Here is a 23,769-nt window from a genome sequence, read left to right as displayed (position 1 = left end):
ACTGTTTTTATATGTATATATACACATATATGTGTGTATGCATATATATATTCTTAAATATAGCCTGCTCAGTCATATACACCACTCATATATGTTTTCCGGGCATTTTGTATAAGTAACCATTTGGTGTATTCTTCACTGGAAAACACTATTTCACCCACTCTGAGCATTCCTTAGTTGCCTGGAGTTGTTTTTATTGTAAGAAATCATATATACCAAATAATGATCCTTCTAAATAAAAAACTGATATTTCATTAATACCTTTTTTACTATGGTATAGTTAACTTCCATCTAAATCTATGTATTATTTCTTAGTATATGTTTCTAGTTTTTAAACCAAATATTAGATTTGTTAAATTCATATATGAAATATAGCATATTATGAACATTACTACATTCTCCTTTAAACGTCTCTCTTATCTTTCACATTATTATGTGAATATTATCAGAATAATATTTGAATAATAGCCAGTTCGTAATGTAGAGCTTAATTTTAAAAAATTTCAGGAATAAAGATTAAAATGCAGAGACAAGGTGCCAGGGTTGATTGGTCCCCATTGGAGGCCTCTTTCTCTGCGGTGAGCTAGGAATGGGATGAGGGGTGTGTGAGGGTGGGACTGGGAGGAGAGGATGGAGGAGCCTCGGATCAAGTTCTAAAGTGATTGAATAAATTTTTAAAAAATTAGAGACAGTCATGTACTAAGGCCTGTTTAAGCATGAAAAAGGGTTTTTTTTTTATATTAATTACACTTTATTCACTTTGTATCCCAGCTATAGCCCCCTCCCTCATTCCCTCTGAATCCTGCCCGCCCCCATCTCCTCCCATTTCCCTCTCCAAATCCACTGATAAGGAAGGTCCTCTTCCCCTTCCATCTGACCCTAGCCTATCAGGTCTCATTAGAACTGGCTGCATTTTCTTCCTCAGAGATATTACAGATGCAAAAACAAACATAGTAAGATAAATTGCTTTTTAAATAAGATGCCACAAATTAGTAAGTTAAATGTGATAAATTGTGATGATAACTGACTAAATATAATAATTTTAATTTAAAAAAGCATGATAGAAAAGTGACTCAGAATGTATAGTATTATAAAGTTAGAAGGACTACTTCATAATAGTTAGTTAGTACATCTCATCTTTTGGAATCTCTAAAAATGTAGGATTCAGTTCCATAGATCTTTGAAAGCGACAGAGATTCTTTCATCCCAGCTGCTCCCAGATGACAGTGATGCCAGTTTTCCAATGATGCTTTCCTAGGAGTTCTAGAAAACATACTTGTAGATCTTCCACTTGAATGAAACTGAGAGAAAAGTATGTCTTATTTACACCTTTGTACTTTTGTTATCTAGTGATTAGGCTGAATAAATGTAATCCATGGATAGTAGTGGCACACACTTAACCCCAGCACTCAGAAGGCAGAGGCAGGAGGATCTCTTGAGTTTGAAGCAAGCCTTGTGTATAGAGTGAGTTCAGGGATATCCAGGGTTACATAGAGAAACCCTGTCTCAAAAAACAAAACAACAAAATATATTCCATGAAACAATTTTGTATTAAATCAATGATTTAATGAGTCAATGGTTCCATGTTTACTTGGGTTATAGAGTGTTCTTTTTCAATTTTTTATTATTTTTCCCTTAAAATTTTTTAAAAGTAATTTTTTTCATACACTATATTGTATTATGGATTCTCCCCTTTTTCTTTTTTAAGTTCCTTCCTATCTTTCTTTCTATCAGGATCCACCTGTTTTCTGTCTCTTTGATAATAAACAAGCATTTCAGCGAATATAATATAATATAATATAATATAATATAATATAATATAATATAATATAATATAATATAATATAATATAATATAATATAATATAATATATACTAAACAAACAAATCAGAAGACAATACCAAGAGACCAAAAAAAGGCACAAAAGGACAGATACAGATGCAGAGACCTACTAATTTACACATTCAGGAATTCTATAAATACACAAAATCACAAGCTATAAATTAAATGAAAGAAAAAGAAGAAGCCCTGAAATGATATTATGGGACAAGGACCGTTCAAACGTTCCATTGAGTTTGTTTTCTACTGGACATTTACTGCTCAGAAAGCATCCTATCTTAAAAAGAAATTTGTTTCCCCACTGAGAGTTGCTTGGACAAAAGGAACTTTTCATTTGCAGTGGTTATCCATGGAGATAGCTTTTGTTTTAGGATGGGAGCATGTGTCCACTTGTCATTTTCAGCCCTTGGACCCAATCTGTTGCAGACCCCTGAAGACCCTGTTCATGCTGCCTCAGCTTCTTTTGAGTTCATCTGTCCATTTGTCCTGCTCTGTTTACAAGATCTTGTTCCCTTGGTGTCCTCAGTCCCCTCTGGATCTTTTATTCTTACACCTCTTCTTCCAGAGGGTTCCCTATGCTCTGAGGGGAGTGACTTGAAGGAGACATGGCATTTAGGGCTCAGTGTCTGAGGTCTCTCACTCTCTGCATAGCTTCTGCGTGTGTGGGTCTCTCTGTATTTCTTCTTGTCTACTGCAGGAGAAAGTGTCTGATTTATGAATATAACAGAATGCCATTCGAAGTTATTTTATTTCTATGTTCCTTTATCAGAATAGTAGTAATAGTTCTTCTAGGTCTCTGGCCTATCTATCTTCAGGTTCATGGCCACCTGAGTAGTGTAAAGGATGGGATCTATTTCATGGACTGGGCGTTAAATGCAATCAGATACTAGTTCCTTACCCCCACAGCTTTTCTGACATTATTAGGCAGGTCATCATGCTTAGTGTATCTGATTTTATGTTGAGGTCTGTGATCTATATGGATTTGAATTTTGTACAAAGTAACAAACATGGACATATTTACATTCTTCTACATGCAGCCATCCAGTTTGACCAGTATCACTTCTGAAGATACTGAATTTTCCCAGTGTGCATTCCCGGCTTCTTTTTATAAAAATATACGTTATCCATAGGATTATGGGCTTATGTCTAGGTCCTCAACTTGAGTCCATTGATTACTATATCTGTTTTTCTGCCAATACCATGCTCTTTTTATTACTATCGCTCTGTAGTACAATTTGAGGATCCGGGATGTTGATACTTAAGCAATTCTTTTATTATTCATTATTGTTTTACCTATCCTAGGTTTATTCTAACACAGACCATGGTTTGGAAGTGGTACCCAACTATTATTTAAGCTCTACTTCCTTTTAAGAAAGTCTTAAATCAATATTGAAAAGTATAAAACTTTCAAATTGAGCATACATTTTTATTCATTAATGGACAAAATAGAGATAATCATAATTGAAATTCCAGCAGGCACAGTTTGAAATCTACTTCCTTTTCCTTCTAGTTCATGAGCCTATGAGCATGTTTCCTTATTTTGAATCTATTATAAGAAAAAAGTATTAGGCTTTTTTACATATATGATTAAATATGAATATTTAATTGCTAGGATCAATGTTATTAAATAATAAGTTTGTGATTAGCATATAGTGCTCAATTTCTCTAAACTTGGAAATATTTTGAATTATTGAAAAGAACTTTAAATACACCATATAACTGCATAAAATAGAATTAATAAACTATGGTATTTCTTATTTAAGATACTTTAAGCAATTTGGCATTTGTATCATCATTTTCTATAACTAACAAGATAAATCTCCCAAAGTGCATTTTATTTTTACCAAGTGTGAAACTTTTTAGGAATTGTCTCTAAAAAAGTGTTTATTCACTATTGAAAGAATCTTGTTTCTTTGCTATCTATGAAATAATTACTTAGATTTTGAGCAAGCAAGTAAGTTCTGCATATTTGTTTTCTTTTAGGAAACGCTCATAGACTGGTGTGATGACAAGGAACTTAATTTGATATTAACAACTGGAGGAACAGGGTTTGCACCACGAGATGTCACTCCAGAGGTGAGATAGAATGCCTTTCTCATATTCAAGGAATAAACTATTTATCTTATTTTCAATTCCTTTTACTATTTCCATATTCTGACTTTTATAAGCAATATTATTCAGTACTATAATAATACAAATATTTAACTATAGAAGTATTTTTGTCTTTATTTGAATTTACGCTTGAAAGTATTACATATGAGGAAGTTTGAACTATTCTCGAGATTAATCCTTCATTTGCTGGTTGGCATCTAAACTGCAGAAGTTTTGAAAGTTAAAATGGCACAGGTATGATGTGCTTTGCTGTTGTAATTCAAATTGGATCTGATTTCCCTTTTATTGACAGACCTTTGTCGTTTATCTTAAAATACAGTAAAATAACTCCTATATTTGTAAATGAAATTTACATTAAATTGATGAAGAGGTGCTATATTTTCACTATTTCATCAAATGTGAACAGTATTTAAATGCAGAAGATAATCTGAGCTGCGTAACAGATGCCTGTGCTTGACAGCACAGGAGCACCTTCAACACAAGCAGAGAACTTAGAAAAAAAGTAAAACATGAGTACAGGGAGGGTCTTCAATTTCTGTTTTTAAAAAACATAAATGTCAGTTACTGATTCAGAATTGTAGAAACTTATAATTTCCTTTATCCTTCAAATAAATGTTTCTGGTTCAGTATCAACTTAATATTAACTATGTATTCTATTTCCAAACCAGTATTATATTATATTACTATTATACTAAATCTATTATATCTACTCCCTTATTTTCGGCAGGCTTCTTTTTTTCTTCATTTTATTAAATAATTGCTGTCTTTGTATGTTTTTAAATTCTGGCTAGCATTAGAGTCCACACAAATGCTTGCAAAATTACAAATTACTGGACCCCTTCTCAATAGTTCCTAATTGAGTAATACTGCAGTAGACTCCTAGAATTTGTTTTTCAAATAAATCTCTAAATTCTAAGAGTTACTGTCTAGTTTTTAAAAAATATACCTTTTAAACAAGTCCTAAATTTTTGTTCTATTTTAGTACCTTTCTTTTTAATATTATTTTATTATGTCATTATAAATTATTATATAATTTCAATTATAATTGAAATTAAAAGTAAAATATGTTTTAAAGCATTCAGAGACAGTGTTAACTTCAACTGTATAAATCAAAAGATGATCCCTATATAATTCATTTAACTTTCTTTGTCCTCACTTGAGGTGGTCATTTGACCATTGATGTCATGAGTCTAACTGATAAAAACGTGGAGTCGGCAGAAAAACTCTGTCTGCACATGTTTGGTCATATCTTATGCTTTTAAGGAATCTACCAATATGAAAGTATTAATTTTTATCGTTTGGATATCGTTTAAATGATAATGAGCCCCTAATTTCCATATGATGGTTTGATATGTCCACATTACTATTTTTGCATTAGAAAAATAGAAAAAGTTGCCATGGAATTCATTCATAACCAAGTAATGTGCTTATTTCTAATTATAAGAAAATAGTTTCTATCTCCAGGTATCTTGTTTACTGTAATGTCAACAATTCTGTAATTTAGTTCTTTCTCTTCTACTGACCAACACAGTAACTAACCATAGGTGGGCTGCCTTCGTTAACATTGATGATACAAGTGTGGAAGTTTTTCTCACACTAATCAGTTTTCTAATTCTTTATATACCAGTTGCTTTTCATTTCATTTGAATTAGATTCTAATCTGGAGTTGTTCAGATTATCCAAGTTTGAAGTTCCGAGTGACTGTTTTTACCTCTGATATCATCAGTAAATCTTGAGTTCCCCAGATTATGTATACTTTGTAATGCTTTTCTACAAAGGCTGTGGATTCACACTCCTCCTCTCTGCCAAACCATCATCAGATAGCATGGCACACAAAACTTAGTATAGGCATACAACTCAAGTAGCTTCCTTGAAGAGAGGCATTATTCGGCACGAGGGCCTGCTAACAAAACCCCCATGCTTTGTGCAGATGCAGTGCAATTACAGCAACCCCATGCATTCACCAGTTCCTGGGCTGTGGGAATCTTAATGCTCAATGGTTTCTGTAGCACTCCAAACCCACTCCATCTGTGAGTGAGACTGAAAGTCTCAACATTCTAGTAACTCGGTGTTCCTGATGGTCAGTACTCTCCTGAAGCTAAGTAGGTCTTCTTTGTGAGTTAGAGACTTGTAATGGATAGCAAATCATACTCCTATTACTTAGGGGATTTCAGGAGTTTGTGGAATTATGCATGGGAACCAAGTGCTGTATTTGTGTCACGCTATACTGTGCTAGTCATTTAAGCAGTTTGTTTAGTTTCCTTAAAATGAGGAAAATACAAATATCTGTTTTCTCGGTGTTCTGTGTACATTCATTTTTAAAGATTTATTTTATTACTTATATGTGGACATATACATATCATTAGTGCAATTGCTCACAGAATTCAGAAGAAGGTGACAGATATTCTGGATCTGGAATTACAGACAGTAGTGAGATAATTGATATGGATGCCAGGTCCAACCACTAAACTATCTCTTCATCCCCTGCTTTCATTTAAGTTTTTGATAAGTAACATACAAAGTAACAGGTTTCATTATGGCATTTTCATAATAGTTCATTGTTGTTAATCCTCTCTATTTCACTCTCCCATCTCCTGTCTGCCCCAATCCCTTCTGCCTCAAGTAGTCCCCTTTGCAGTTCATGTTACATGCATTCAGTTGTTTTCTGTTATCCTATTCATCCTTTTCCTTTAAATATCCCTCCATACTCCTTCTGTGTTGGTGATCTATACTCATACTCACTTTTATGTAATTGTACATATTTAAAACTTGAGAAGCTGTGAGCATTCAATTAAAACCACGTTTAACATTTTCTGAGTTTACTTAAAATAGTTAACTGTCTTATTTGCTATGTAAATTTAAAGTTGTGGGATTTTTTTTTTAATGCAACTAGCAAGCAAACAAATATAGTCTTAAAAGTACTTCAAAGTCTATCCATAAAATTTTCAAAATCTTGAGAAATTGTTTGATTTTATCTACTAAACATTGTATTTAATCCTTTCCATCTTTATATAATTTTGAAATTTATGTTCCTCTATTATATTTTATTTTACTTTTTGTTTTTGTTACTATTTATTGATAAGACTCTCATCATGACTTCTTATGTTTCATATATCAGAAATTGAACAGTGTTTTATTCTTAAATATTAATTACTTGAAAACCACGGAAGTGTTTTTAATCTTGTATGCACATAATAACTACCTAGATAAATCATTAAACTTACAATCTATATATGTATGTGTCCAGTATCTGTTTTTTAAAGCAGTGATTTATCTGATTACTTATAACTAGATCTTCAATGTTTGTATCACTTTATATTCTACGTATATGAGCATATGTGATAATATCTATGGCAAACACTGTTTAACTGTAAGGATTTAAAAAAATAAACTTTCAAAAAAGATGGACCTCCAAAACAAGTGTAATTCATTTTTTTTTATATGCCTAAGTAGTTCAATTTCTATAGTATTTAAAATATAGCTACATTTTCTTTTTTTGTTGTTTTTTTTTTGTTTTTTAATTTTTTATTTTTATTATTAGTTACATTTTTTTATTTTTTTTAATTTTCAATAGAAATCAAAAATTGGACTTAAACTATGTAACTTTGTTTATAAGTTGATTGTCCTGTATATTTATACCCAATAGAATAGAGTGTTGCTAGACATATTTATCTATATACAGCCATGGATTACAAAATTTTTAAATAATCTTATAACTCAACTGATACAATTACTAATTTGCAACTACAAAATAATGCACAGTTCCTCTCTTATAGGACTACTATTTTACAGTCCTTAATTGTCAATTTGATTGATATACAAACACAAGGCATAATTATTGGTCAGATGTTTGTACTATCAGGGCAAATACATGAAGAATGAAAATGATTAAAAATAAAAACAAGGAAATCATGAAATCTGTAGGCAAATGGATGGAACTAGAAAAGATAATCCTGAGTGAGGTAATCCAGAAGCAGAAAGACATACATGGTATATACTCACTTATAAGTGGATATTAGCCATAATATATAGGATTAACAGACTAAAATCTATAGTCCTAGAGAAGCTAAACAAGGATGACCCTAGGGAAGAGGCTTAATCCTCATTCAGAAGGACAAACAGGATAGACATCAGAAGTAGGAAAAAAAAAAAAAGGGAACAGGGCAAGAACCTACCACAGAGGGCTTCTGAAAGATTCTACCCATCAGGATACTGAAGCAGATGCTGAGACTCATAGCCAAACTTTGGGCAGAGTACAGGGAATCATATGGAAGTAGGAGGAAATAGAAGGAATGGAGGGAACAGGAGCTCTACAAGGAGACCAACAGAGCCAAAAATTCTGGACTTAGGGACCCCTGCACAGACCAATGCTCCAACCAAGGACCATGCATGGAGAGGACCTAGACCCCCTGCTCAAATGTAAACCATAGGCAACTCAGTCTCCATGGGAGTGCCCTAGTAAGGGGAACAGGGAATGTCTCTGACGTGGACTCCATGGCTTACTCTTTGATTACCTCCCCATAGGGCATAGAGGCAGCCTTACCAGGCCAGAGAGGAAGCTGATGCAGTTAGTCCTGATAAGACCTGATAGTCTAAGGTCAGGGGAGGAGAACCTTCCTATCAGTGGACTAGGGGAGGGGCATGGGGGAGAAGAGGAAAGGAGAGTGGGACTGGGTGGAGATGGGGGGGCTACAGCAGGGATACAAAGTGAATAAATTGTAATAAATAATAAATCAATTTAATAACCAAACTTACCACCAGTGAATTGTAAAATAAAAGAATTTTAATCAACTTATATTTATTCCTAATTCTGTTTAAAATAAGGGAAGGGGCGAATAGAAGTAGCAGATTCCATAAAGTTGATTTGAGTTACATTTATTTTCACTAAACCATAGATTTGTTTCTACTTTTCAGCTCTGTGTCATAGAATATGATTCATTTGATAGTTCATGCTTCCTTCTTTCATCTTTAAGTGAAGGATGGTATCAAATTTATATGTGATAATATAATCAATCTTTTTTAGTCTTATTGTGAAATTTTTATATTTTCAGATATTTTGCATTTCTTTGATCTGATGGCTAGGTAATTAATTTGTACTGTCAAATGCTAAGAATTATTAAATCTATGAACATAAGGAATCATTGCTATGTGTCAGTTCTTTATATTTACTTATTACTTAATCATGTATATACCAAAAGAATCTTAGATTTTTAAAAATTAAAACTAATTAATTACAGATGTTTCAGGTCTAGCCAGACTAAAATATTAAAAAGCATACAAAGAGTATAGAATTGTTAAAGTATTTAATAATGTTTTTAGTAAAATTAGAAAATATTAAGCTGCTTAATATTCACAAGGTTAAAAAACCAACTTTCAGAACTTTTAGGAGGTAGTTATACACTGAGTTATTATTTTGATCATAATAAATACAAGTATAAATTATACCTAGTTTTATGTACTTATAAGCTTTAAAGCTATGAACTTTTAATATTCTTTATGTACTCAATGGCCTTCTGTATTCCAGAGTTAAAAAAAAAAAAAAAGAAGACATGATCACTGTATTCAAAACACTGATGCTCTGCAACAGGACCCAAGAATTTGACATAGACCAAATCTGCCCATCATGTCTTTGCATATCCTGTTTAGTGTGAACGGCTTTACATTTTTACATGACTGAAAAAACTAAAGATATTATTTGACATGTGGTTATTATTTAGAATTTAAATTTCATTATCTACAACTAAAATATACGTGGAACACAAAATACCTCATTTATATACTATCTGTGATTACAGTGAATGAATTAAGTAACTGTAATTGAAACTGTTTAGTCTATAAAGCCTGAGTGAAATTTTGCTATGTGATCTTTTGAACAAACTTGCTCTTTCTGGCCTGCTAGATAACCTAAGTCATCATACTTAGTTTAAAATTTTTCTTACTTTCACCAATACTGTTTAGTAACCTGAATCTTTTTAGATTTCCTTTTTATATCTTTTATCTGTTTATTACTAATAAATTTATTAGAACAGTTGAAATCCAATTAAGTATGTAGAAATGTATAATTACAAAGAAAAATTTTTGAAGTGTGTGTATTCTTCTATTGTTCCAATATACAATCTATAAATACAAAATTTATTTTATTCTAAATTATAAGATTTTGAAATTTTAAACTTAATGAAATAATTTGTGTTCAGTATATAAAATATTACTCTTAAAATTTTTAATTTAATACTTTTTAGCAAAATCTCTTCCAATAGTGTATTGACATAATTGGTCACTATGAAGTGTACATCGAAAGGAGGAGTAGCTAAGCTTTCAGGAAAGTATAATTTTGAGTAGCTATAGGCCAAAATCTAGCCTGCACCATTTTACATAGTATTTCAGCTAAGACTGGTCTTTACATTTCGATATGGCTGGATTTATTGTAGTGACTAATTCTTTATTATTATGACAATAAAGAAGCATCTGTCAAAATGGCTAATGTTGAATGGGGAAGAATATTCAAACCTAGTAAAAAGGAAACTCAAAATTTTAGAGCAAATTATTGTGAATTTTAGAAAATATTTTGTTTATAACCTATGTTAGATTTCTTTGGAACACATTATTGTCTAAGCTTTTCTACAAATAGTTCAACTCATGTAGTTAATCTTTTTCATGAAAATATCCACTTTTTAAATCAAAGAAAATTAATGTTATTATATAAGAATTTGTTTTGTTTCAACTTATTGAAGTTCATATTTTCCAGAATTTTAATAGTGTACATAAGCCATGTATTATTTTTACCCAATCATTAATCTTCTTTCTCATAATTCTTAGGAAAAAAGAATACTGTAAGTTATTGTAAAGAAGACAAAGTTGACTTCAGTTCCTAATTACATTTTAATGATTCTCAACTTAAATACTAGTAAAAGTAAGAATTAACATTTATCAATTTCATCTAAAAATTAACACCCATCATTTTAAAAGTAGAAACACTCTCTTGCATTATAACAATCATAAGGAAACTAACATCCTTACACATTTGCCTTATAAAGAAAATTTTATTTCTAATCTAAATCATTTGAATTACTCATTTGCTTTTAACTGCATATCAGTTTTCAATAGAAGACATTGATTATTTGACTGTATGTATCATGTAAATACGGAATGTATAAATATATTGGAATTTATATTATGGCCCATGAGCTCCTCACACATGCATACACATGCATTTAATAAAAATATATTTTTATTTATTTATATGAATATTCTTTTATAATTCTCTGATTGCTGTTAATAAAAAACAACTGTTAAGCATAGGATTTTAAATATCTCTAATTTGTTCCTTGTAAGTAGGATCATGTGACAATGAGAAATTGCTTACAAAGCAAAATACTAAAAACCTTTGTACTTAAAATACTTTAAACTGGCCTGACCATCTCTGTGTTCAGACTTGGTAGCTACATTTGAGAACGTTTTAAGGAGCTATCCTATGCTCTTTATGCCATAGGTCTTGACTTGGGAACTATGTGCCCATGATGTATTTTTTTAACTAAACATGTGAAGAAGCAATACAATGTAGGGAAAAGCTTCTATATTGTTAGAAATGCCTGGACTTGAGTGCGGTTCTGTTGTTTTATATAAAGTTTAAAGTAAGCTAAACTATTTAAGCCTAAATTCTACTGTGAAGTGATTTCATTAATACATTTTTCTCAAAGTTACTGTTTGTAACAATTCAAATAATGCAAATCGACAGTAATAGAGTCTGCTGAGTATGTCAACAAAATAAAGATGTCAGTTCACATTTTCCACTATTATTTTAAGACATGGGACAGATAAACAAGAATAACTTATGTGACGTAAGAATTACTTGCATACCCGGTTTAACTATTTTCCGGTTTAACTATTTGCAGAGCTATTTATTTATTGCAGCTTCACTTATTTTGTCTTAGGTCTTTAATTCCACTATTAATTTATGTCACTTATTAATTTAAGTTTTTAGTATTTGGTTTGAAGTGACTCAGGTGTGTGAAAAGATAGCTTTTTGCAATAACTACCATCTAAATTTATCGTTGACTGTTACATAAAAACACAAACATTGTACTAAGAAAATGGCTCAGTGAGTGATAACTTGCTGCATCAGCATGAGGACTTGAGTTCAGAGATCCCTAATGCTCATGTAAAAGGTAAACATCGTGTGCCTATAAACCCAGCATTGGGATGGTTGGTGGCGTAGATGGGTAAATGTTGGGGCTCACTGGCCAGACAGTCTAACATAAGTGAGTAGCTCCAGATTAAGTAAGAGCCGGTTTCAAAAAATAAGGTGGAAAGAGGAAGATACTTGATACTGACTTTTAACCTCTACATGTGCCTTCATAGGCTAGTTCACCCACATACATGTACATACATACTGCATTATATACATACAAACAAGTGCAAAAATTATACATGAATATTGCATACCATGTGATGTTTTGGTATATTGTATAAGTCTAATAGCCTTCTTTATTAATAGAGTTTCTAATTAATTTTTTATTGCTCATGAAAAACAGTATCTATTTCAGAATACAAACATATTTATGAGCTTCCACACTGCTAACAACTTCACTCTTTGACTTTATTAAACTTAACAAATAGTCATGAAGTATCTTGAGTACTGCTAGGCCTAGTGATTAACTGTATGTATTGCTAAGCTGTATGGTCACATGACAAATCATAACATTGAACTGAATACCAGAAATATGCTACCATTCAAGCCAAAAGTGTTTTTGAAAGACAGTATTTCATAATTTAAAGTGATAAAAGAGGAATCAGTTTCAAATATAGAGACAGAAAAGTATTACTGATGGGAATAAGGAAGAAGTTAAATTTAAGAGGAATATCCATGTGAATATGCATCTAAAATCTTCCTGCCTCGAGCAAAGGACATACCATTATATACAAAACAGATAAATTAGACTTATATTATTTGTATTTTAGAATGCTTACAATGGCACAGCATAGAAATAAGCAGTAGTTGTTATTACTGAGAGATTTTTTTCTTTTTAGAAATAACTCATAAATGCACTGTCACCAAATAAGACATTAAAATTGCACTATGAAAACTTAATGTACCCTTGAAAGTGGAGAGATGGCCTAGCTGGGAAAGTTGTTGTTTCATAAAGCATGATGACCTGAGTTCAGATCTCCAGCAGCCCCTAAAGAGTTGGGTGCATACTTGTAATTGCAGTGCATGGCAGGTACAACAGGAGGATCCCCAGTGTATGCTGGCCATCTAGATAGTCTTCCTGAACCACCAAGGTCAGGATTCATTGAGGGGCCTACCTTGTAAAATAATGGAGAGAGTCATCCAAGAAATGCAAATCAAAATGACCCTGAGATTCAATCTCATCTTTTATCACAATGGCTAAGATCAAAATCTCAAGGGATGATGGATGCTAGAAAGGTTGTGGAGAAAGGGGAACCCTCCTCCACTGCTGGTGGGAATGTAAACTTGTACAACCACTTTGGAAATCAATCTGGCGCTTACTCAGGAAATTGGGAATAGTGCTACCTTAAGATCCAACTATACCACTCCTGGGCATATATCTGAAAGATGCTAAACCATACAAGGACATTTGCTCAACCATGTTTGTAGCAGCTTTATTCTTAAAGCTATTCTTTTTATTCTTAAAAATCAGAATCTGGAAACAACCCAGATGTCCCTCAACTGAGGAATGGCTACAGAAATTCTGGTACATTTACACAATGGACTACTACTCAGCAATTAAAAACAAGGGAATCAAGAAATTTACAGGCAACGGGTGGGAACTAAACATCATCCCAAGTGAAATAATCCAGAAGTAGAAAGACACCTATGGTATATACTCATTTATAAGTGGATATTAACCATATAATATAGGATAAACATACTAAAATCTATAGTTTTAAAGTAGTTAAATAACAAGGAGCTCCCTAGAGAAGAGGATTAATCCTCATTCAGAAGTGCAAACAGGATAGATATAGGAAGTAGGAGAAGATAGGGAACAGGACAGGAGCCTACCACGGAGGGCTTCTGAAAGATTCCATCAGGGTATCGAAGCAGATGCTGATACTCATAGTCAAACTTTAGGCGGAGTGCCTAAGGGGGAGATATTAAGACCTGGAGGGGACAGGAGCTCTACAAGGCGACCAACAGAACAAAAAATCCTGATTCCAGGGGGTCTTGCAAAGACAGATGCTCCAACCCAGGACCATTCGTTGAGAAGACCTCGACCCCTTCACCTGCTCAGGTGTAGACCATAGGCAGTTCAGTCTCCAAGTGGGTTTCCTAGTAAGGGGATCAAAGGCTTTCTCTGACATGAACTTAGTGGCCAGCTCTTTGATCACCTCTCCCTGGGGGGTGCAACCTTGCCAGACCACAGAGGAAGACGGTGCAGCTAGCCCTGATAAGACTTGATTGACTAGGGTCAGTGGACTAGGGGAGGGATGTAGGGGGAGAACAGGGAGGAAGAGTGGTGGAACTAGAAGGAGACGAGAGGTCTACAGCCAGTGAATAATTTGTAAAAATATAAATTTTGAATTTGAATAAAGAAATTGAGTTTTCTGTCTAATATCTTTTACATTTTATGAATGAAATATAAAATGACCAGAAATTAATAAGACATTAGGAAAATAAAAGAATGTAAAGGGTGAATTGCATTAAAAATTTAAAGAACACAGCCTATGATGACTCAACAAGTATAGACACTCACTGATAATCAAGTTGAATTTATTTCCAGGACCCACATAAGAGTCAGGACCCACATAAGACCCACATGTGAAAGAATGACTGTTCTGAGTTGATATACATATTTGTGGCTTGATAAACATGCTTGCACACTTGCATGGTAAGTAGATAAGTGTAATTAATAAATTAACAATGTATAGAAAGCCCATTTATTAAGAATACTTTATACTATGAAACCACAAATTTCAACAATGTAAAACAGCAATTACTTTTGCACTGACATAATAAATTAATTCAGTGAGACAAAATGTACAACCTGAACAACACATTTGGCTCTGTAGATGATCAACGCACAATTTAGTAGTAATTCAAGTTTTCGAAAAGAAAAGAACCCTTGGACATGAGAACCATAGTAACTGGTTATCAGAATTGACAATGACTAGCTTGAAGCAATGGTTGAAGCAAATCAGCAGATCCTCTAGCACTACACAGAAAGCTATCAGAAAAAGCTGTTTCTATGTTAGACTTTAAAGTGTGATGGCATGTGTATTGTACGCAACCGCCAGTGATGACCAGCTCAGCTCTGTAGTTCTAAAGAGACATTCCAAAACACTCCCCAATTACCAACTTGGACCAGTTAATTAATTAATTAAAATAAGGTGGAGAGGTGGAAGGGTCGGACACCAGTTATTGAACTCCATGCACACATGTACACACAAATACCACCCATCAACACACACAAATGCACCCTTTCTAAATTCATATTTCTCATGTATGTATCAACAAACAAGACTGAGTGTTCATTTTAGAGGCAGATTTTTATGTCCTTACTTTTAAAGGGCAGGGTACACGGGTATCATCACAACGCAGAAGTAAAACTCTTGCTCAGGATGAAGGCCTAGGCAGAGCTCTAACACAGGAAGGTGGGCGGGCAGGAGAGACAGAGGGGTAGAAAGCCTACTAATGTTATGGCCTGGGGTAGGGAGCAGTTAATGAGTTCCCACCCTTAACTGAGGAGAAATATAGATAGTTGATGGCTTCTGGTAAAGGGGAACTAATGTTTCTTTAAGGGTGTGGACCTTGTTGGGTTGGCCATGATGCTCTACTGAATGGGAAACACGGAAGTATATAGACAGCACGAATTGGATTTGCTAGGCTATTGAATTTAACAAAGAGACATAAAGTTGAGAGAGCCGAGAAGAGGTGGGATGGAAATGGGGAGAGTTAAGGGGACAAGTTGGAGATGAATATGATCAAAATATGCTGATATAAAATTAGCAAAAAAATGATACATTTAATTTAAAACAAAAATACAAAATGCATCATACATCGGAATTTTGAATCAGGTACTCCCAAACATTTAATATAGAAGCAATCCACAAATAAAATCATGTCTTGGGTTTTCTCTAAATATTATTTATACAGTATTCTGCCCAGATGAGGGCATCAAATCTAGATGGTTATGAGCCACCATGTGGTTGCTGGGAAATGAACTCATGAACCTTTAACGGAAGAACAGCCACTGCTCTTAACCTCTGAGCCATCTCTCCAGTTTCTCTAAATATATATATTTTAATGGCATACCTATTCTGTGTGAGAATGTGTTCTAAGTTTTCATAATGCCCCAGAGGGAAGATAGGTCAGACATTATGGAATGCTTGCTTTCTAACTGAGTTATTACTAGAATTGTGATGCTGTCTATGTAGCTATTTAACAAGCAATGTGAACAGAACAGACTTCTGTTTTGTTTCTAGGCTCGTATCCTAGAGCCACTTTTTACTAGTATGTGACTTTATACAACTTATGCAAAATATACATTTTGTACTCATTTTTCTTATGTTCACGATGAACTGAGCGTTTAACTCATAGAATACTTTTATTATGTAAGTTAATGTACATAAGCCATTTTCATCCACTTTTTTGTTAATATAAAAAAGAACACCTAGACTTGGGCTACATTAGCTCATAGTATAGAAAGCTTAAAGCATAGGCTTCAAGTAGCCTTACTGGTTTGGCCTCTAGATAGTTGAATAATGAATAGAGTCATGGCAGGAATTTAAATGAGATTACAAGTTCTTATTATCAGACAGGAAGCAATTTAAGCTTACAGAATAGTACGACCTTAGGAGAAAGCAAAAGGACATACAAGAGCTTTTAAAATCCCTTTGAGGGCAGCTACACCCAGAGTCTAAGGGCCCCCATTAGGTTCCACTTTTGAAAAGTTTCATATCATTACCAGTATCATCCCACTAGTGAAAAGCCTCTAACTTGTGAACTCTTAACAAACTATATTCAAACCACAACTAGCTCTCAAAGTGGTACTTGCCTCTCTGTGTTGTCCATGCTAGTTTAGGATTTGTGAGCTAAATCAGTCTTCCTGCTTCAGCTTCACAAGTATCTGAGATTGCAGTCATGTACAGCTATACCTACTTCCTTTTTAATATGATCTGCATTGTCAGCAGAGCTTTAGACTAAAATGTAAGTGGATATTGGTTGATTACATATTGAAAAGATTTCCCTGTGGAGAAAAAAGGAAAGCTAAGGATATTAGGAACTAAAGTACACACAGTCTAGTTGTAAAAGAGGAAAAGGGAACAACAGTGAACGTACTAAATGCTTGTTTTGTCTTTAATTTATTAGAGTATAGAAATGGGTAAAATTACTTTCCAGCTATTACTTGCACATCTATTGTTTTAAATGAACAGAGGCTAGAATAACAGAAGATTTGGTCTTACAACATACACATTAAGATAACTGAAAACAAAACAATAAACATTTATTGATGTTAACACTAACCTTCAGATTTAGCTAGAGACATAGTTGTAAAAAGATTTTTCTTTTTATAGACTGAAATCAATAACGTAAATTAATCTTTGTATTTTATATCTGTGAAATATAATATTGCTTTTACACAAAGTTTATTAGTGTTTCAATTAGTGGATACATACATAAATATTACCATGAACTCTGATTGTGTCACATTTTTAATGTACCAGCATATTTGTGACTTTATGTTATTACATGTTAGAGACCCGATAGGAATTAATAAAGTGGATTCAGGAGAATTATTTTGGATGATTCTAATAATTGTGTCAGTGTTAATTCCTCATAATAGAACATGTCAAAAATAATAGCTACTATTAAATATGAAGGAAAGAGCTGGAGAAATGGCTCCAGGGTGAAGATCATGCACTGTTCCTGCGAAGGATGCAATGTTCAGTTCCTTCTATATTTGCCCGCTCACAACTGCTTGTACCTCCACTCCAGGCGTATCAGATACCTCTGGCCTCTGTGGGCACAAACACACATGTGTACACATAACTAAACATAAATCTTTATAAAAATCAAAAAGGAAATGTCTAATATGGTGGGATTTTCAGTGTCATGTTATTAATGGCATGCAGGTAAGAATTGTTGAAAGGAATATGGGTTTCTTCAAAAGATGCTTAGAAGAAAGCAGTAAATTTTTAGAATTTACTGTTATCTGTTTAACTTCACTGGGAAAGAGTGACCAAATGGAAAAGCAAAAGAAGCAGTTAATGATTTTAGAAAGAATACTTGAAAAATAAATTATCTTCAAAGACTGAAGACATTGTAGTGATTGGTGTCGTTGAGATAAATTTGTTGTCTAGCTCTTATATTTACATCAGTTTGCAGGAAGTAACATAATATTCTTGTATATAATAACCCTCAGGATAAGTCTTTATGGAGGAAAAAGATAGATCACTATTTATTAAGATGTGATTCCATATGAGTTTTACAAAGAGTAGACTATAGAATAATCTGACTTGAATTTTAAGTGTTTGAACCAAGGTGAAATAGGTTCCAAAAATCGTAAATCACACAAAAACATTTGTTAATTTTAATATTATTAAAATGTGTCATTCTTACTGTAATATATCTATTGCTATTATTCAGGACTCCGGTTCATAGGTAGCCCTTTTATAATGGGTCATTTAATAATGACTATACTCATGAGGTTTAAAAGAGATTACATCATACACATTCTTAAATAGTATAGTTAGAAGTTTGGATAATCATATAACACTTAAATTTGAAACTGTTTATAGGGCCTATTTACTTTTTCTTCATTTATGGCCAGTTGCCATTTTTAAGGCTTACTGATACTGTGCATTCTTAAGGTGGACCTCTTTGTTAAGATGAATATCATTGTCAGAAATAAATAATATTTAGAAGAGAGACTTTTTTATATAATATTTAAACCAAATCCTAGTATAAACTCACCTTCCCTCAGAGGTGCATCACTGATATAATTAACAATTTGTTGTAACTTTACTCAAATTATGTTGCTATCCTTATAAATGTTGTTGCCTTATAAATATAAAATAAGTTAGGATAGCCACTATCGAACTTATTTTTAATACAGATGGAAAATCACCTATAGTTTCTATCATAATTACACAGTTCGAGCATTCCTGTAGCATAAAGCAGGTATTAGAAATTAAAATTTCTCTAATCTAAGGAGATATTTATCCACATACAGTGGCATACTGAACACCAAGTAGACCAGACCAGAAAAGAAAATCCCAGGTCACATAATAATCAAAATAATAAATATATAAAACAAAGAAAGGATATTGAAAGCTGCAACACAGTAAGGTCAAGTCACACATAAAGGCAGACAAATTCTGAAAGAACACAGATGTCAGCCCAAACTATTATGCTGAGAAAGGTTTATCATCATAATCAAAGGAGAAATAAATATTTTACATAATAACAACAATTTTAAGAAATTTGTGACCACTAAGCTAGCTTTACTGAGACTGCTGAAAGTAAAACTTGGGTCAGAAAGGGGGTGTTAAATATATCCAAGATGGCACAAGGAATAAATAAACAATTTGAGAATAGATAATCAAAAGAGTGATTGAAGATGGCAGTGTTTTATAAAATTAATGCAAACACTAAAGTTTTATTTCCATACATAATATTTACTCTTCTTTTGGTTTATTTTGAAATGTAAAGTTGGTTCTCACATTGCCAGTAATCTGAGAAAACGCCCAATACACAGGGTCTTGCTTATTGGGATGCAATTTACTAACATGTTATGTTAGAATGTTCCTATCCTATTTGATATTAGTATCCTTATGTGCTAATCTACAAGCTCAAAATGTGTGTGAGCTTTCAGAATACTTTGAAACTTTGAGATTAAGAGAAAGAATCCTTCCAAGAAATGTGCACTTCCTTGACTTAAGTATATATTATATATTCATGTGCTGTTCAAGGTGTTGAGGATGAAGGAATAGACAGAGCAGCAGTCTTCTGTGATGGGCCAGTAAGGTAGCTCAGAGGGAAAAGACACATTCCCACAAGCCTCAGAACTTTTGTTTAAACTCATGTGGTGGAAGGAGAGAGCTGTTCTCACCTGTGGCTCAGGTGTGTGTATGTGTACATGTGTGCCCATACACATACAGCATAAAGAAATTAATTAAGTTTGTTAAAATCTCTTAAACTATTATAAAAATACAAAAATTTAATGCAAAATTTATTAAAAGTTCTTATAGAGACTCATAAAAGTTAAGAAACACAAAGTTAATAAAATTAGTAGGGGCTGGAGAGATGGCTCAGAGGTTAAGAGCACTGGCTGTTCTTCCAAAGGTCATGAGTTCAATTCCCAGTAACCACATGGTGGTTCATAACCATCTATAATGAGATCTGGTGTCCTGGCCTGCAGGTACAAATGCAGACAGAATGCTGTATAAATAACAAATAAATAAATCTTTAAAAAAAAAACGAAAAAGAAAATAAGTAGTATATGATATTAGAGATACGTTCTGTGGATAAAAATAAACCCAAGAAGGATGATTGATAGTCTAGATAGGAAAAATCATTGTAATTAAAATAAGTCTATCAATTAAGGAAAATGACATTTAAGCAATGACCTAAAGGAGTAAAGAGGAATGAGTCACGTAAAATTATTATGTCCCTTTTAGTGTAATAAAATAGAGGTGTAGAGTGACTGGTTTATATTTTAGTAGCAAACCACTTGGGAGGCAATTAAAATAGCATAGATGAAAAATTAAGAGTGGCTTAAATCAAAAAGAGAGGAAAGAAAGGAAATCAGACGATTGGAGAGGAGAGGAGACAAAAGGAGAAAGGAGGAGGAATTAGTTTTGAGACAAGATGTCACTGTATAGCCCTGGCTGTCCATAAATGCATGATTTTCCTGCCTTAGCCTCTCAAGTGCTAAATAGAGTTAAAGGCACTGGCAATATGCCTAGCCAGTTGATATATATTGGAAGTAACAGATGGAATCAAAGAGTGAGAGAAGCCAAGTAAAAGAGTCAGGATATGGCTTCAATGGTTTCAGAAATGAATTGCCATTTAGTGAAATGAAGAACAACATTAAAGGAAAGTAGATCTAGGGAATTAAATTTGGGCTTTTACTTCACTCACAAAAAAAGGCATGAACTGTCGTGGAGCTCAAAGCAAATGTCTAGAATTTTTGAGTCATTGGTTATAAATTAAAATCTGTGACAACTGATAAGATCATCAAGATGTTAGCTAGGATTAGTGTGTTTGCTGCCCCTGGTGTGTTTTTCTTGATCCACTTTAAAAGAGGTAGGTAGTTTCTAGAAATTATACCCTCTGTGCACTCATAAAGAATGGAAAGAACTCCACTGACTCAGAATCTTGGCCTGCACAGAAAATACCATTAGTTGGCCATCCTCAAATTTTGCCTTGATGTGAGTTTTTCCCAAGTACCTCCTTGCTGGAAACTGTTTGCACTGGAGGTAAGTGTGAAAGGGGAGGTTGTGGGAGTGATGGGGTGAGGGCTTCCTAAACCTTTCTCAGACCTCAGAAGTGCTTTGATTCTGAGGAAGAGAAGGTTCAGGCTGGTTCTTCTTTCCCTGAACCAGTTCATAGAGCCCTAAATTTGACCTGCTTTCCTCAAACTGGGAATCAGAAATCCCTTTTCTCTTCTGTTTTTCTGCTGCAGAAATTCCCAACATTCCCATTTTGTGGGCTCCAGAAAGGGGTAAGCGAAGACTTCAATCCCAGCCAATCATTTCCAGATTAATACTTTTTAGTGTTTTGGTTTATTTTACCATCATAAAAAAATGCTTGGACCCATTTTTCCCATCTATTTAATTTCCTTGTGGATTGTTATGTATCTATGTTCTAGGGTCATTCTGTATCCCTGGGCAATAGAGTTCAGATTCATCTGCTGTTTCCATTTGTGTGCTATTCTCTTGTGGATTTTCATATGCAGTTTATGAATTATTTCTTAGATGGAAGACACACAATTCAGGGACTGTTTTCACTCCTCAGTCTCATCTTTTCCTGAATGGTGTTTTGTTACCCTGCTGATAGCTTGTCATTACCTTACTCAGCTGCTTCTGATGATCTGCCATTGCTTATTTACTGTCCTGTCTTCCTGCTTGATTGCCTTTGGATTTTCTCCACTTTTTGCCTAATTTCATCTGCTGAGCAATTTGTGTTCTTCACTCATTGGTGCTTTTCCCATCAGCAAATGGCCTGGTACCTCCATATCCATCTGCTGTTTTGGCGTTTAGACTGCCCAGCATTGTTTATCTGCTTCCCTACTGTTCCTCTAAACTGTGGCCTATTAAGTTCTCCATCATCTGCCTGCCTGATTTTACCCTGTCCAGTATGCTTGTAATAGTGTAAGTAGGTACAGTTATTTAGTACTTCTACTCCAAATGCCTTGTGCCACTGGTTGGACTGCTAGTTGGACTGCAGTCCAGTTGGACTGGTTGCCTAACTTGCCTCATCTTCCTATTTGCTTCCATTGGCTGCAGCATTATTTTATTTGAGACACGGCATTCATCTCCAGTGAATGTGTGACATGCTGGTTTGTTCATACTGCCTCTTACATTTCTCTGCATCTAATAAACCACTAGCATTGTTCCCTGTTGTCTTTAACCCTGATCAGATGTTGCTTCCAAGGAAAATTTTACCTCTGTATTGTCCAAACATGTCTTAAAAACAGGAAAATGCTTTGTTATTTAACAGCCAGTTCAGTTTACTCCTGAACTGACTGGAAACTCAGTTACCACCTGTTATTTTTGTTTTGTAATATAAATCATCATTCCTCTTTTGTTAAGGATATTTTACAGCCATGCAGCATCCTTGCCTCAGTTACCTTTCAACATCATATGTTATACACATTGTTTTCTTATGTGTGGGATCTTTCAATAATTTCTCATGTTCTAAATTTATTTCTTAGTTTATTTTACCTAATCTCAAAGGTTTCATCAAGACAATTTACTTAATTTTATCTTTTTAAATAAGACTAGATTTTTAAATGTTAAAAATATTAAATTATTTTGTATTTCTTAGTAGTTCAGATTAGAGTAGCTTTCAGTTCTGCTCCAATTTTTTCCCCTTGGAGACTATAATTTCTTAGCCTCCCCATAACGTTCACAGTATCAGTGATTTAGAGAGCCTTTTGATGTATTCATTCTTCCCTCCTTTATAAATTATCTTCTTGTATGTGGAGAGAGTTTTGAAATTTACATTTTTACATTGTTTACAGAGTGCTTGACATCTAAAAATATTTTGTAATATGAAGTGTGGAGTCTTACGCTGACATGAAAACAAAACATGAGAAGCAGAGAATTTTGTAGAGTTTGCAAATCTAAGAAGAGATGTAAAATGGGATATTTACTAGTGCATGCACGTTTATGTGTAAATTTTAAATGTCCTTTACATTTGCCACATCATTATGCTTAAAATATGAAAACGACAAGTATCCCTGTTCAGTTTTATTTTATCAAAAGCAAATGAGATAGAGAAAATCTTGAAAAGAAAGTGTTAACTTTTAAGACTGGAAAAAAGTATAAACAGAATATTCTTAGGATTTCTGTCTTAATAAAAAAAATAAGTGTGAAAACTTTAAGAAATGTCAAAAATAATTTCCTAGCTTTCTGATTTTATGTAAATATATGCCAGGCTTTTGGGGAACACAGGCAGGTAGGTATATGTGAGTTCCATGCCAGGCCAAGAGAGAAATACACAATGAGACCCTGTCTCAGAAAAGAGGAAGGGAAAAAATGTATATTAGGATCCCAAAAATCCAAAACAACCCAAGCAATCATAAGAGTTCAGCAAAGCAAGATTTTTATTAGAATTAGGTAGCAAAAACTGAC

General features: G+C 33.5%; 1 protein-coding gene across 9 annotated transcripts in view; it reads left to right on the top strand.

Annotated features, from left to right (window-relative positions):
• The window catches only part of Gphn (gephyrin), a 437,068-nt gene that overhangs the window by 159,793 nt on the left and 253,506 nt on the right, over positions 1-23,769 (top strand). For 7 of the 9 annotated variants that reach the window (XM_055595378.1, XM_055595377.1, XM_055595376.1 and 4 more), the window contains exon 4: positions 3,823-3,915. In XM_055595378.1, coding sequence (XP_055451353.1) covers positions 3,823-3,915 — 93 coding nt within the window. Of the gene's footprint in view, positions 1-3,822; positions 3,916-21,596; positions 21,636-23,769 lie in introns of all 9 variants that reach the window. The other 2 variants (XM_055595381.1, XM_055595380.1) reach the window with 1 other exon arrangement.

Source organism: Psammomys obesus, unplaced genomic scaffold (genome assembly GCF_907164565.1).
Source record: "Psammomys obesus unplaced genomic scaffold, mPsaObe1.curated_primary_1811, whole genome shotgun sequence".
Taxonomy (NCBI): domain Eukaryota; kingdom Metazoa; phylum Chordata; class Mammalia; order Rodentia; family Muridae; genus Psammomys; species Psammomys obesus.
This window is presented reverse-complemented; position numbering and strand designations above follow the sequence as displayed.